This window comes from Oncorhynchus clarkii, chromosome 18 (genome assembly GCF_045791955.1).
Source record: "Oncorhynchus clarkii lewisi isolate Uvic-CL-2024 chromosome 18, UVic_Ocla_1.0, whole genome shotgun sequence".
Taxonomy (NCBI): domain Eukaryota; kingdom Metazoa; phylum Chordata; class Actinopteri; order Salmoniformes; family Salmonidae; genus Oncorhynchus; species Oncorhynchus clarkii.
In genome coordinates this window covers 51,519,623-51,535,065 of record NC_092164.1, presented here as the reverse complement: position 1 = coordinate 51,535,065, position 15,443 = coordinate 51,519,623, and the positions used below count along the sequence as shown (strand labels likewise).

General features: G+C 45.9%; 2 protein-coding genes across 7 annotated transcripts; one reads left to right on the top strand and one right to left on the bottom strand.

Annotated features, from left to right (window-relative positions):
- Positions 1-3,417: 3,417 nt before the first annotated feature.
- LOC139373659 (uncharacterized) lies at positions 3,418-9,476 on the bottom strand. Of its 6 annotated transcripts, none has more exons than XM_071114469.1 (9): positions 9,325-9,476; positions 8,763-8,835; positions 8,257-8,442; positions 8,072-8,149; positions 7,833-7,972; positions 7,335-7,460; positions 7,181-7,238; positions 6,736-7,062; positions 3,418-5,987 (listed from the first exon to the last, which is right to left on the bottom strand). In XM_071114469.1, the coding sequence occupies exons 3-9, from the start codon at positions 8,279-8,281 to the stop codon at positions 4,090-4,092; spliced, it is 2,652 nt and encodes an 883-aa protein (XP_070970570.1). In that variant the 5' UTR covers positions 8,282-8,442; positions 8,763-8,835; positions 9,325-9,476; the 3' UTR covers positions 3,418-4,089. The 6 variants fall into 6 exon arrangements, with proteins under 6 accessions (XP_070970570.1, XP_070970568.1, XP_070970569.1 ...); XM_071114467.1 differs by having other exon boundaries at positions 8,763-8,875; positions 9,325-9,472; XM_071114468.1 differs by lacking the exon at positions 8,763-8,835 and having other exon boundaries at positions 9,325-9,472.
- On the top strand, positions 8,948-14,810 carry LOC139373660 (uncharacterized). The gene is made up of 2 exons (XM_071114473.1): positions 8,948-9,488; positions 12,100-14,810. Exon 2 carries the CDS (start codon positions 12,586-12,588, stop codon positions 14,299-14,301), a length of 1,716 nt encoding a protein of 571 aa, XP_070970574.1. The 5' UTR covers positions 8,948-9,488; positions 12,100-12,585; the 3' UTR covers positions 14,302-14,810.
- Positions 14,811-15,443: the final 633 nt, after the last annotated feature.

Here is a 15,443-nt window from a genome sequence, read left to right as displayed (position 1 = left end):
TAATATGGTTTCATCCAATCCATGAAAAACATGATTTTGACTGTTCATGAACTTTAACAACCATCATTGCTGTTAGTATGACAAGCATATGCTTCTACTTAGAATTGCAACGTATGATAAGGGAACAGGATGGGTGAAGAGCAATGATTATTATATTTATATTTCCTGACCCTGTTTCACCTTTAATTCACAGCGTTTCTGATGAGAGCCATGTTATTGGTTACTCTCTGAGGCTCTGACAAAACTGTCCAATCGCATTAATTTTGAGTTTATTGCGTTTGAGCACGCTGCGAAATAGGGTTTGTATTTAATTTCTTTACCAAACAAGGTAACAAGGTTAAGGTAATACATATGAAAATAGTAAATGTTGACTTCAAAGGTTTGATAGTTTGCTGTGTTTTCGTGACTGGAAATGCAGTGTCTTCCACACACGTTCAGTGAACTTGTAATAGGGTGACACCTAGTGGACTCTCTCATTTATCTGGCTTCCTTACTTGTTTGCTAGAGGACTGTCTCATTTATCAGGCTTCCTTACTTGTTTGCTAGAGGACTGTCTCATTTATCTGGCTTCCTTACTTGTTTGCTAGAGGACTGTCTCATTTATCAGGCTTCCTTACTTGTTTGCTAGAGGACTGTCTCATTTATCAGGCTTCCTTACTTGTTTGCTAGAGGACTGTCTCATTTATCTGGCTTCCTTACTTGTTTTCTAGAGGACTGTCTCATTTATCTGGCTTCCTTACTTGTTTGCTAGAGGACTGTCTCATTTATTTGGCTTCCTTACATGTTTGCTAGAGGACTCTCATATTTATCTGGCTTCCTTACTTGTTTGCTAGAGGACTGTCTCATTTATCAGGCTTCCTTACTTGTTTGCTAGAGGACTGTCTCATTTATCAGGCTTCCTTACTTGTTTGCTAGAGGACTGTCTCATTTATCTGGCTTCCTTACTTGTTTGCTAGAGGACTGTCTCATTTATCTGGCTTCCTTACTTGTTTGCTAGAGGACTGTCTCATTTATCTGGCTTCCTTACTTGTTTGCTAGAGGACTGTCTCATTTATCTGGCTTCCTTACTTGTTTGCTAGAGGACTCATATTTATCTGGCTTCCTTACTTGTTTGCTAGAGAACTGTCTCATTTATCTGGCTTCCTTACTTGTTTGCACTATTTCAATATGTAAATAATATTACTGAGAACAACCAGATTCAATAAAGTAGATTATGTTGCAACGTTGAGGTGTGTACAGTACTTCCTTCTCAAGCCTTCACATGACAGCTGGATAATGTTATGGAAGATATTAGTAGATCAGTGTTTTGTTTCCCAACCCTCTAAGGGTTTTCCAAGGTCAGAAATTCATAAGATCAAAAAACAGGCGTTACTACAGAATGACAATGACTTCATGTAAGATTTGGTTTGTCTTTGGTAAAAAATAATAAATTGGGAGCCACTGCATTAGATGACTGGAGCAGGAGATCAATGGATACTGTGACTTTATTAGCCCGAAGGCCATAATGTACTCAAATACAGCAGCAAATTAGAAAATAAACTACAGTATGAGACACTTGAATACAGCATTAAGTGATTCAATGGAAAAACAGGTAAAAAAAAAACTTGACTCCAGCTGTGCTACATTAACCATTTTATAGACCTGCTTGAAAAGTTTGATCATGCTGATCATGATTTCCCCCCTCCTCCTCCTCAGGTGGAGAACATCTTGTCGTTTCAAAGGTAATATCCTGGAATTCTACACAGTTCACCATGAGGTGGAGAGGACATGTTTCAGTTACACATTTTGTCATGACTTATGCCATGTTCATATGATACACTATATGACCAAAAGTATGTGGACACCTGCTCGTCAAACATCTCATTCCAAAATCAGGGGTATTAATATGGAGTTGGTCCCCCCTTTGCTGCTATAATAGCCTCCACTCTTCTGGGAAGGCATTCCACTAGATGTTGGAACATTGCTGCGGAGACTTGCTACCAGTTGGGTGATTAGGTCTGGCGTACCAATTCATTCCAAAGGTGTTCGATGGGGTTGAGGTCAGGGCTCTGTGCAGGCCAATCAAGTTCTTCCAAACCATTTCTGTATGGACCTTGCTTTGTGCACAGGGGCATTGTCATGTTCAAACAGGAAAGGACCTTCCCCAAACTGTTGCCACGAAGTTGGAAGCACATGATCATCTAGAATGTCATTGTATGCTGTAGTGTTAAGGTTTCCCTTCACTGGAACTAAGGGGCCTAGCCCGAACCATGTAAAAAACAGCCCCAGGCCATTATTCCCCCACCACCAAACTTGACACTAAGCATTGGGGCAGGTAGCATTCTCCTGTCATCCGCCAAACCCAGATTCGTCCATCGGACTGCCAGATGGTAAATCACGCTTCACCACTCCAGAAAAACTCCTTTTCAATGCTCCACAGTCCAATAGCAGCTTTACACCACTCCAGACGACGCTTGGTATTGCACATGGTGATCTTAGGCTTGTGTGCGTGCGGCTGCTCGGCCATGGAAACCCATTTCATGACGCTCCCGCCAAACAGTTTGTGCGGGCATTCCTTCCAGAGGCAGTTTGGAACTCTGTAGTGAGTGTTGCAACAGGGGACAGACAATCTTTACGCTCTACAGCACTCGGCGGTCCCGTTCTGTGAGCTTGTGTGGCCTACCACTTCGCAGCCGAGCTGTTGTTTCTCCAAGACGTTTCCACTTCACAATAACAGCAATTACAATTGACCGAGTAGCTCTAGACAAACTGACTTGTTGGAGAATGTGGAACTCTATGACAGTGCCCCGCTGAAAGTAACTGAGCTCTTCAGTAAGGCCATTCTACTGCGAATGTTTGTCTATGGAGATTGAACGGCTGTGTGCTCGATTTTAAACCTGTCAGCAACAGGTGTGGCTGAAATAGCCAAATCCACATATACTTTTGTGTGTGTGTATATATAGTGTCTGTAAAAGTGACAAAATTACAAAAATCAATGGAGGCCCCCCTGGAGGTCAGGGCCCCTGGCTCAACTACCTTACCTAGCAATCTTAAAATGTTTTGCTGACATGGGCTCATTGAGCGACTGTCATAAGTGGGAAACTGCTGATACACAACAAAATGTCAAAATTGCACCTGGTGTATTCTACTTTTCAAAAGTGAGTTGAGACCCGACAGTTCCTTGAAAAAGAAAAGGGCAGCGCGTAGTCTGACTATAGGAAGAGGCGAATCCAAGTCTGTCGTACCTGCTGCACATAAACATTTTTGGGGAATAATCTTCAAATTAACACTAATAATTCAACAAATGGAATCAAATCTACTCAATTAAGCCAATGTAAAGGTGTGTGAACCAAAGTCAAAATATAACACTGGCCAAAGCCGTTGTCACACTGAAATAAACCCAACTTCATGAAGGAAGCACACTTGGCAAGTATGAAAAACATTTGAAAATAATACTGTTTATTTTAAGTGTTGTGTTTCTGAACCTCATTTTAAACAACTTATTCAGCTCTGCTTCCCTCAGCTGGTCGAACTGAAAACGAATACAGCGCCTCCTTCTAGACAGTTCTGGAAAGGTCCATGTTGAACCCCTAATTGATCCCCTTATTGTGTAAAATAAACCCTAGGTTATATTTACATTTAGATTTTCATTAACCAAAGTATTTGTTGTTGAAAAATAGATTTCCCTTCTTCATAATGTCTCTAATTGGTCGCTGAAGCAGCATTTCACAAACTGAGTTCATAATATTATAAAATTTAGCCAGTGTTCAACGTGTTGTCTATTTATCCATCTCAGCTCCATCTTGACTTGACGGCAGGAGACAAACAACTTAAAACAAACAAGTCTTGTATAAATCTGAATTGGTAACAGAATTGAACCGGTGAGTTGAATCGTTGACAGTTGTCAATGAGATTTCATGACATCATACAGGGGAAGTACCTAAAAATCAGCACTTATACAATGGATGGGATACTGTTGGTTTAAGACAGCTATAAAAACAATAGAACCTAGAGTGTATAAAACACACAAAACACCTGTCCATCTAAAACAACAGTGTCTAAATTGCCACAAATAACTATCCTGGTGGATTTATGTATGGTGTGTGGTAATTAGACCCAGGGAGGTCCTGGTCCTGGAGCTGCCCAGGGACTCCGGGCAGGGCTGTGGCCCAAGTAGGCTCCTCTGTAGTGGGGAGGGCTGGGAGGTAAGGCTGGGCCGTGTCGGGGGGACAGAAAGCCTTCATGTCCTGGAAAGAAGGGCTGAGGGTGGCAGGGTCTAGACACCATAACAAATGGGGGGCTGGGGAGCCTTCTGTACTCCTGTGACTGCACACCCCTCATCTTCATGGGGAAGGGACCAGAGTGGGGATTGGGTCCAATCCCCTGGGGCATTGTATTGTGGGGGTACGGTAGGACCTGGGGTGTAAACTCGTCAGGGTTAGAGTGAACGAAGTGCGGGCCAGGGGTGGTTCTAAACCAATCAGAAACCACTTGGTAGGGGTCACAGTTTATTCTGTGGCCCTCTGGGAATGGCAAGTAGGAGCCAGGGTCAGTCTCATACTCCTGCAGACCTGATCTAGAGGTGTCAGGGGTCAGCTGTGTGCCTCCATAGGCCCATGCTTCTCTGTACTCAGCCTCACATAACTGCACCTGCTGCATGGCTGCTATGTCACCCATACGACTGCTCATCTCTTCTCGGTGAAGGGCTGGCCCTGCCTGATCTCTATGAAGGGCTATGTCATGTCTGAGATCTGCTGTGTCAACCATATGAAGCCCTACGGCGCCCCTATGAGTTCCTGTGAACCCCTGCGCCTGGTGCCGTTGTGGAGGCTGGCCTTGCAAATACTGTTGGTGGTAAAAGTCTGAGTTCTCCTCCCTCTCTCCATCCTTTCCTTCCTCTCTCTCCCCCTCCTCCACCATGACCTCCACGATGAGCCCAACTCCATTCTGAATTTCAGCTCTGCATCGCTCCTCTTCCTCCATCAACTGACGGTCAGTTAGCTCCTCTCCTGTAGCATACCAACGGCCAGTTGTCACTTCTGTTGTAAAAGACTGATTGTCAGTTGATCGTTCTCCTGTTTGGTACATTTTGTCAGTTGACCTGCTTCCTGTGGAAAACCCACTGTCTGTTATCCTCTCTCCAGTAGAGTACAGACTGTCAGTTGTCCTGTCATCCTCTGCAAGCCTCTGTGCCCCAGAATGACACTCATTCCCCCTCTCCTCCTCCTGTTCTTCTTCCATTAGAGGAGTGTCTGTCAAGCTCTCCTTCAAGAGACGGCCGGTAGTGAAGAGAATCGGCCCGGCAACAGACCTGTCAATGATGTCTCTGGCACAGGCTAGACCGGGGTAAATACTGCCTTGTCGGTTGTTCTGCCCCACTCGGACATGGAACTTTGTGTCAGTGAGTCGGTTATTTTCTGAATACAGATGGTCAGTTCGGTCCTGCTCTCTCCTGAGGTAAACCAGGTCAGTTGTGTTTTTCTCTCTGCCATCGTACAAAGCATAGTCGGTGAACCTCTGTTCCCCTCCGAGATACAGACGGTCTTTCTCGGTGTCGTCTCCCATAGTCAGCTGCTGATCAGGTATGGCTGGGCTCAGTCTCATAGTCGAAGTGTGTGCATGTCCCGGAGTGTGTCTATTTTCATGTGTGTTTCCGAGTCTTGCGGCAACTGAGTTTCCCGGCTGGCCAAGCAAACGTGAGGGAGCGGGAGAGGGTTGGAGTGAGGCATCTACGGTGGGGGAGTGAAGGGGTGAGGCGTGTCTGAGGGAGGAGGGGGAGGTTTCCAGGCTGAAGGAGTTCCTCTCCAACAGCCAGGGGCCGTCCGTCATAGATAGACTGACCTTGAACACCGGCTCACAGCGAATCAGCTTTGCAGGAACCCCCTGCAGTCCCGCCCCCTTCCCCTCAGGCCCGCCCAGAGACGTCTGACTTCCAGCTGTGACATTTGGGGTCGGGGAAAGAGAGGGGTCATGCTGCCATGATGAGGCAGGACGCTTCAGTGAAGCACCTTAAGTGAGAGACAAAAGGAGACGAAGAGAGCGAGGGAGAGAGAAAGAGGCAACGAGAGAAAGACACTCACAAAGAAGAGTGATAAATGTTAGTAAAAAGTTAGATACATTTTTCTATAGGCAAAATAAAGAAAACACAATGTGTGTAGCAGGGAATGATTCAGGGGACGTAAATCATTAAAATGAATTAAAGGGCCAGTGCCGTCAAAAATGTGACTTTCCTGTGTTTTTATGTACATTTCCACACTAGGAGTTGGAATACTAATGTGAAAATGATGATAATGCCCTTTTAGTGCAAGAGCTGTTTGAAAAGACCGCCTGTCATTTCAGCCTGTTTTGGTGGGATGTAGTTTTGGCCTGCCTGGTGACATCACCATCCGGTAAATTAGTTAGTAGACCAATAAGAAAGAGTTCCAAACCAGTCTGCCAATAACAGCTAGTTTTCGTGTTTTTCCCCTCCCCCACTTCGACCACTCCCAGACAGTCCTAGCAAAATGACTGCTCTTGCTTGAGAAATTGCTCTTGCCAAGAAGCTATTTTTGTATATTTTTTTCAATTTTGATTGAAAACAAAATCACAGGAAGGTACTTAATTGTTATCCAGAAATTATTTGACATGGGGATGAAAACAGCTGCATTGGGGCTTTAAACTAACTGTCAAAAGGTTATTTCCAACATAGTTGTACCCAATGTCTTTAACCACCCATTAACAAAGTTGGCGCATCATCCCATGAGGTCATACACTCACCAACCAGTGGCTTGCTTCCATGGAGAAACTCCTCCTCCTCCAACGAACTAAGCCGTGATTGGATAGAGACACTCTGCTGCAACACAGGGGACTTCTCCGATTGGCTAGATGAGTTCCGACTCTGGGTGGTCGGACTCCTCCATAGGACGGTTCGGTTGTCAAGCTGGACAACAGGCCTCTCTGGTTGGACGGAGAGCCTCCGAGGCGATATCACGGTTCTCTGTGACTGGATGGTAAGATACTCCGACTGGACTGATTGCTTCACTGATTGGCTCTGAAGATCTCTCTGCTCCCTCCCAGTCCTGATGGCATGCAAGAGGATGAGAGCTGGAGGAGAGAGAGAGAGAACGATAGATCCGGGGGGGCGGACAGCGTGAGTGACGCCGACTGGTACAAAGAGAAAAAAAAAAACTGATGGATGAAGGAGGAGAGAATATGGACTGACCATCACTCTCGCTGTGTGTTGTCATATCATCATACATGGCAGCATCCAACTTCAGCACCTAACAGAAAGACAGGACAGAGGAGATTTGCACGCACACACACACACACACACACACACACACACATCACCCCAGCATGCACAGACACACACATACCTGTACGTCCCCGGTTCCTTCTCTCTTCTCTAGTATTTGAGCCATCTCCATAAGAGGCCGGGCCAGCTTGGACAGGTCAGGAGGACTCTGCTTCCACTCTGACACAAAGTGAGGGTGATGGACTTTCTATACAACGACAGCCACAGGAGAGAGGAAACACACAAGTGGTATACATGCAGCTGTATTAGGCTAGTTGTAGGTCAGTGATTGTGTAGAGCAGTGTTTCGCATTCCCCAACGGGGTGCGCATTTTTGTTTTTGTCCTAGCACTAAAACACCAGATTTAAAAAAATACTCATCAAGCCTTTGATAAGAATGTGGTGTGTTAATTCTAGGGCACAAAAAAAATGCACCCCTTTGTGTCCCTGGGACCAGGATTGAGAAACCCTGGTGTAAAGAGGTGTGGTTTAACCGTACAGGTATTACAATAAGACATCAGAATCATTAAGTAGCTTGTGAGTAAAGAGCACAGATCCAGAAACACACATCCCACACTCACAATGTAGTTGTATCGGTGGAGACTCCCCATGATATGGCTCCTGACATCAGCCTTACTGAGACGACACAGACACACCTCACACAGGTACACCGCCTCAGAGTCCCTGCCGAGTGTCACACACTCTGTCACACAGCCCAGACCTAAAGACACACACACGTGAAGTACACACAGGTCTAAAGTACACACATTGGTCTAAAACACAGTCGTATCATTTACAAAAACACAGAGTTGTTCCTGACCGATTATGGGCTGCAGTCTGTTCTTGTTGTTCAGATACACCCTAAGGGAGTTGGACAGCAGGCTCTGGCCACACACAGCTACATGAGGATGAGAGAATGAATGAATGACAATGAAAGGAAGAAAGAGAGGATGCTGAGGAATGAATGAATGAGGATGAATAAAGAGCTGATAACCCATTGCCTACCATTGTGTGCTCCTCCAGGCTGCATAGTGGCAGACCTCAAGTGTCAAACACCCTAACAACCGAGAAAGAGTGAGAGAAAAAAGAGCGACAGAGCAGATGGAGAAAGAGAGAGGGAGGCAGGGGGGGAAACACTGTGTGCAAACACCACAAGGTGGCTCAACAACACCAGTCACTGCAAATACGGGGCTGCAAGGGACAGAAGCAGATATCAGCTATGTTTTTTAAAATAATATCGAGATAATGCATTATCTAGCTGCTATACCACACTCTACATCTGTCAGTTTGACTTTACAGCACCCATTTAAGTCAAGACTCAATCTCATTTTGCCATGCTCGATTGACAATTGGCATTGATCCCAATCAATTCCATAAAATAGACTCCTGCTCACGTTTAACGGTGCAATGTTTCACAATATCATGTCACACAGTTTGACCATACAAATATATTGCCAAATCCATTCTTTACCAACACAAGACTTGAAAATGAAGCCGACTATCAGTCTCACCATTCGTCTTTGTTGATGATGCACGAGCATGTGAAAGGTGGTGTAGCTGATTGACTGGCGTCACCGAGGTGTGCTGATAAAAAGTCAAATATAACTCAACTACAGGACTCGATCTATATTTGCGAGATAGAAGAACATACAAATCCTTAATGTAGATATACTAATTCATCTCGGCAGGAACAGAGCGCAATGTGCTAAAATGGAAGAATAGGTCAGTAACAACTTGAATGTGGTCACTGGCCTGTCTAACCTGGCTAACGCGTCAGCAATATTTTCTTCCAAATGGTTTAGCAAAACGAAAGTGGCTAGCCAATAGCCAAGAAACGAAACTGGAGTGTCAGGATAAAAACATTCGACAAGCTACCAAATCAAGGCTCGTATGAAAACTGAAGTATAAATGTCACTCTCGCCAAGCTATCGTTAACAATCAAATGTGTGCGAATGAAACTCCGACAGAACTTAAGTTACATTAACGCTAGCTAGCCAGCAAGCAACTAGCTAGCCAGCAAGTAAAAAAAGTTATCCATATGGCTAATTAACATATAACAATAGAATGACCTACCGGTCTGTACTCCACGTCAGGGGAAATGGTGTGTTTGATCTGTCTTTCTGAAATAAATTGTTAAAAGAGATTACTGACACGGATTATCAACTCGACGACCGCACTGCGTAAAGCATGAGGTCAGATACAGCGGGAGAAACTCAAGAGTGCGGAACCAAAGAGGGGTGAGGAATTTATTACAGCCTGTTAATCGCAAGTCTTCCTTTCGTAAATCAGAGTTTGAGCGGTAATAAAAATGATTATAATTGAATGGGTCAAAATGATACACAATAAAATACATTCTCTAGGAAATCTTTGAAGAACAATGTGAGAGCTCAAAAAGTGTACATTATATTGTCCTGCATGACATGAAGTTGGCTATGAAACACTAAAGAACAAAACAGCCATAAAGATAATGTTGCTGTATGAAGAGTTCCGGGTCTGTGTAATGTCACCATCAACTGAACATACAAAACCCTCTGCCAGTCAAACGTGGACTGCCATCTGGAAAGATGCCTTCCAAGTTACCATCCTCAGTGAGCTGTCTGCAATTCTAGCAGACATGCTCTCTCTGGCTTTACTCAGGAGCTAATAAATCTTGAACAGCTTCCTTTTCTCACCTCCACAGTCTTAATCTTTTATCCTGTTCAAGAGTTATACATTTGTCTGTTGACATAGTGTTCTAATTTTATTCAATGTATGGTAATTGATTGTATTCATCATACTACAATCTATTAGAATGAGGGTGTGTGTAATTCTTAGTGTCCTTTTAGAGTCTCAAAGAATTCGATTTAAATATGTTTATGTGATTTTGAAGGTGTGGGAATAAAGAGGAGTTATGGGTTGTAGAAATGCACATAAGAGATGGGAACAAAGAGGGTGTACAGAAGGATGTTGTGTGGAGAGATCTACCAAGGGTGTATAGATACATATGATGTTGCTTGAAATGTAGTTGTAGTCTTGTCTCTGCTTATAATGAGAAGAGGAACAAAATGAAAACTTTAGAACTGGTAGACTTGTGCCAGCAGTATTATGAGAATAGGCTACTATTGTTGGGTTGGGAAATGTTGATAGGAATTATAATTTGATTTAAAATTTGAGATATTAAATACACCTTGTGTTAAGGGAAATGTGAATACTGACAATACAAGGGACCTTTTGGTAAAGGGTTTGTTGTTGCAACAGGAAATCACACTTAGATACCGACATCCTGTGTATCTGCATTTTGGGGTATACTTAGAAAAACAGTATTATGCTTCATACTTAGGAAAGCAGAGTATATTAAAGGGACAGTGTTCTCTACCGAGAGAGATAGCATGTGCATCCTTAGAAACACACATAAATCATTATACAAGTACACCGGAAAACATTGGGCCACCTAGAGCTCTGTAGTGTTGGGGACTTTCCAAGAATGGGCCTTTCCTTGTGATAAGACATGGTTTGCTGACAGGTCCCTCTCGTGTGATTGAATGCGCATACACCACAGCACTTAGACACAAGTAGAAAGATGAGTAAACAAAGTCAAGAGAGATGGATAAATCAAATCTAATTTTATTTGTCACATGCTTCATAAACAACAAAACAGAGAGAAAGAAAATAACTAAAAGAAAAGTAAAACACATAATAAGAGAAACACTGAGTAATGTGAACTTGGCTATATAAAGGGGTATCAGGTAGATAGCCTACAGTGCCTTCAGAAAGTATTCACACCCCTTTACTTTATCCACATTTTGTTGTGTTACATTGAATTTAAAATGTATTGAATGTAGAGTTTTTTTGCCACTGGCCTCTACACAATACCCCATAATGTCAAGGTGGAATTGTGTTTTTCTAAATTTTTACTAATTATAAATGAAAAGGTGACATGTCTTGAGTCAATAACTATTCAACCTCTTTGTCATGGCAAGCCTAAATATGATATGAGTTGCTTAACAAGTCACATACGTTGCATGGATTCCCTCTTTGTGGAATATGTGTTTAACAGAATTTTTGAATAACTACTGTCGTGGAAATATTCATCCAATAATATTTTTCAGATACCGGAACTTGTAAATTCAAATAGACTTTATTACAAAGTAACAAGCCGAGCTGGCCCATTAGCCAACTGATCTTCCCAGTCTTAGCACACTCATTTTATACAGTTTCATCCTTACATAACATACATAGTCACTCCTCTTTATGTAAATGATTAATAGCCTTTCGCCACCATTATCTTTCAGTCTCACTTCTGACTTGTTTACGCCCACTTCTGATTTATTTACGCCCATCTTAGATTATATTGGTGGCGTCACCATAGTATCAATACAAAAAAGAATACACATGTTCCTAATACAGGTGCATGTCTAATAGTACTTAATTAATACACACAAACCTTCCTAATACAGGTGCATGTCTAATGGTGCCTATAACTGATTAACCAATGTGTCACGCCTTGGTCGTAGTATATTATGTTTGTCTTCATTTATTTGGTCAGGCCAGGGTGTGACATGGGTTTTTGTGGTGCGTTTTTGTCTTAGGGTTTTGTGGGGTGTCTAGCATAGTCTATGGCTGCCTGAGGCGGTTCTCAATCAGAGTCAGGTGATTCTCGTTGTCTCTGATTGGGAACCATATTTAGGTAGCCTGGGTTTCACTGTGTGTTTGTGGGTGATTGTTCCTGTTTCTGTGTTAGTTGTTACAAGATAGGCTGTATAGGTTTTCGCGTTACGTTTGTTGTTTTGTATTTGTTTGTTTGTTCTTCATCATTAAAGAACATGAGTAACCACCACTCTGCATTTTGGTCCGCTCCTCTTTCAACAGACGAACGCCGTTACAGAATCACCCACCACACCAGGACCAAGCAGCGTGGTGACAGGCAGCGACAGCAGAAGCAACAAAGAGAGGAATGGACATGGGAGGATGAATTGTTCGGAGAAGGACCCTGGGATCAGCCTGGAGAATATCGCCGCCCCAAAGAAGAACTGGAGGCGGCGAGAGCTGAGAGGCGTTGGTATGAGGAGAAGCAACAGCGGCAGCAGGAGCAACAATATCGGGACTACACTACTTGGGAGGAAATAGACAGGTGGGCGGTCGACCCAGGGAGAGTGCCGGAGCCCGCCTGGGATTCGCTGGAGCAGTGCGAAGAGGGTTATAGGAGAATGGAGTTGGAGAGAAAAGCACGGCGGCGCGGAAGGAAGCCCGAGAGTCAGCCCCAAAAATTTATTGGGGGGGGGGCTCAGGGAGAGTTTGGCAGAGTCAGGAGTCAGACCTGAGCCAACTCCCCCTGTTTACCATAAGGAGCCAGGGATGTTATCGGAGCTATCGGCGAAGCTGAGGGCTGAGTCTGAGAGGGTCGAGGAATTATTGGACAGAATGGAGGAGAGTGCACGGATGGGAGATGAGGAGACACTCGAGGAGGTGTTAATAGAATTGGAGGAGAGTGAAGAGAGAGAGCAGTTGATTTGGCGTAGTATGCAAGATATTCGCCCGACGGAGCGTGTCGGGGATTTGATGGCACCTGGGTCAGCGCTCCATACTCGTCCTGAGGTGCATGTTAGTCGGCTGGTGAAGATTGTGCCAGCCTCACGCACCAGGCCTCCTGTGCACCTCCCTAGCCTTACACGTCCTGTGCCAGCCCTGCTCTCAGGCTCTCCAGTACGCCTTCACGGTCCGGTCCATCCTGTGCCACCTTCACACACCAGTCCTCCGGTGGCAGCTCCCCGCACCAGGCTTCCTGTGCGTGTCCTCGGCCCAGTACCACCAGTTCCAGCACCATGCACCAGGCCTTCAGTGCGCCTCGCCTGTTCAGCGCAGCCAGAGCCTTTCTCCTCTCCAGTGCTGTCGGAGTCTCCCGCCTGTTTAGCGTTGCCGGAGCCTCCCGTCTGTTCAGCGCAGCCAGAGCTTTCCTCCTCTCCTGCGCTGCCGGAGTCTCCCGCCTGTTCAGCGCAGCCAGAGCCTTCCTCCTCTACAGCGCTGCTGGAGTCTCCCGCCTGTTTAGCGCAGCCAGAGCCTTCCTCCTCTCCTGCGCTGCCGGAGTCTCCCGCATGTTCAGCGCTGCCAGAGCCTTCCTCCTCTACAGCGCTGCTGGAGTCTCCTGCCTGTTCAGCGCAGCCAGAGCTGCCAGCCTGTTCAGCGCAGCCAGAGCTGCCAGCCTGCATGGAGCAGCCTGAGCTGCCAGCCTGCATGGAGCAGCCTGAGCTGCCAGCCTGCATGGAGCAGCCTGAGCTGCCAGCCTGCATGGAGCAGCCTGAGCTGCCAGCCTGCATGGAGCAGCCTGAGCTGCCAGCCTGCATGGAGCAGCCTGAGCTGTCAGTCTGCATGGAGCAGCCTGAGCTGCCAGCCTGCATGGAGCAGCCAGAGCTGTCAGTCTGCATGGAGCAGCCAGAGCTGTCAGTCTGTATGGAGCAGCCAGAGCTGTCAGTCTGCATGGAGCAGCCAGAGATGTCAGTCTGCATGGAGCAGCCAGGGTTGTCAGTCTGCATGGAGCAGCCAGGGTTGTCAGTCTGCATGGAGCAGCCAGGGATGCCAGTCTGCATGGAGCTGCCGGAGCTGTCAGTCTGCATGGAGCAGCCAGAGCTGCCAGTCTACATGGAGCAGCCAGCAGATCCGTCAGTCTGCCAGGATCCGCCAGTCAGCCAGACTCTTCCAGATCTGCCAGTCAGCCAGACTCTTCCAGATCTGCCAGTCAGCCAGACTCTTCCAGACCTGCCAGTCAACCAGACTCTTCCAGATCTGCCAGTCAACCAGACTCTTCCAGATCTGCCAGTCAACCAGACTCTTCTAGATCCGCCAGTCAGCCAGGATCTGCCGGATCCAACTACCTGCCTGAGCTTCCTCTCAGTGCCGGGCTTCCCCTCAGTGCCGGGCTTCCCCTCAGTGCCGGGCTTCCCCTCAGTGCCGGGCTTCCCCTCAGTGCCGGGCTTCCCCTCAGTGCCGAGCTGCCCCTCAGTGCCGAGCTGCCCCTCAGTGCCGAGCTGCCCCTCAGTCCCGAGCTGCCCCTCAGTCCCGTGGGGTTCTGGGTGAGGACTACTAGGCCATGGTCGGCGGCGAGGGTAGACTATCCTAGGACGCGAGGGGGAGGAACTAAGACATTGATAGAGTGGGGTCCACGTCCCGCGCCGGAGCCGCCACCATGGACAGACGCCCACCCGGACCCTCCCTATTGTTTTGACGTGCGTCCGGGAGTCCGCACTTTAGGGGTGGTCGTAGTATATTATGTTTGTCTTCATTTATTTGGTCAGGCCAGGGTGTGACATGGGTTTTTGTGGTGCGTTTTTGTCTTAGGGTTTTGTGGGGTGTCTAGCATAGTCTATGGCTGCCTGAGGCGGTTCTCAATCAGAGTCAAGTGATTCTCGTTGTCTCTGATTGGGAACCATATTTAGGTAGCCTGGGTTTCACTGTGTGTTTGTGGGTGATTGTTCCTGTCTCTGTGTTAGTTGTTACAAGATAGGCTGTATAGATTTTCGCGTTACGTTTGTTGTTTTGTATTTGTTCGTTTGTTCTTCTTCATTAAAGAACATGAGTAACCACCACGCTGCATTTTGGTCCGCTCCTCTTTCAACAGACGAACGCCGTTACACAATGGCCTTCACAAGACCAGGCATGACCCAGAATGGCTAGGCCTGTGTTGATCCAGCTTTGGACAATCACATGGATTCTGCTTACACGTCTAATGGTTAACCCTATATTGATTATGCTTACTACTCTGAGATGCATAACGCATGCACTGGAAAATCCCCACACTACCTCATCTCTGTAGCCCACACATTATCTGCAAGGTCCTTCAGTCAAGCAGGGAATTTCAAACACATATTCAACCACAAAGACCAGGGAGGGTTTCCAATGCCTAGCAAAGAAGGGCACCTATTTGTAGATCGGTAAAGAAACAAATAAAACAGACATTGAATATCCCTTTGAAGTTATTAATTAAACTTTGGATGGTGTATCAATAAACCAAGTCACTACAAAGATACAGGCTTCCTTCCTAACTCAGTTGCCGGTGAGGAAGGAAGCCGCGCAGGTATTTCACCATTAGGCCAATGGTAATTTTGAAGACTAACCTTTCCTGCCTGGCTAGGGCTAGATCCTAGAAACTCCCACTAATACTTTACTTCCAGAAACCAGGACTCTAACTCCGTCGACTGACCAGATGCATACATTCTCAA

What these genes read in the sequence shown, in the direction of transcription:
- LOC139373659 (XM_071114469.1), bottom strand. Translation starts at nt 8,281, where the DNA reads ATGCAGCCTGGAGGAGCACACAATG. An exon ending in AAGGAACCGGGGACGTACAG is followed by an intron (nt 7,239 to 7,334) that starts GTATGTGTGTGT and finishes TCTTTCTGTTAG; the next exon opens with GTGCTGAAGTTGGATGCTGC. An exon ending in AACACACAGCGAGAGTGATG is followed by an intron (nt 7,063 to 7,180) that starts GTCAGTCCATAT and finishes TCTCTCCTCCAG; the next exon opens with CTCTCATCCTCTTGCATGCC.
- LOC139373660 (XM_071114473.1), top strand. Translation starts at nt 12,586, where the DNA reads ATGTTATCGGAGCTATCGGCGAAGCTGAGGGCTGAGTCTGAGAGGGTC.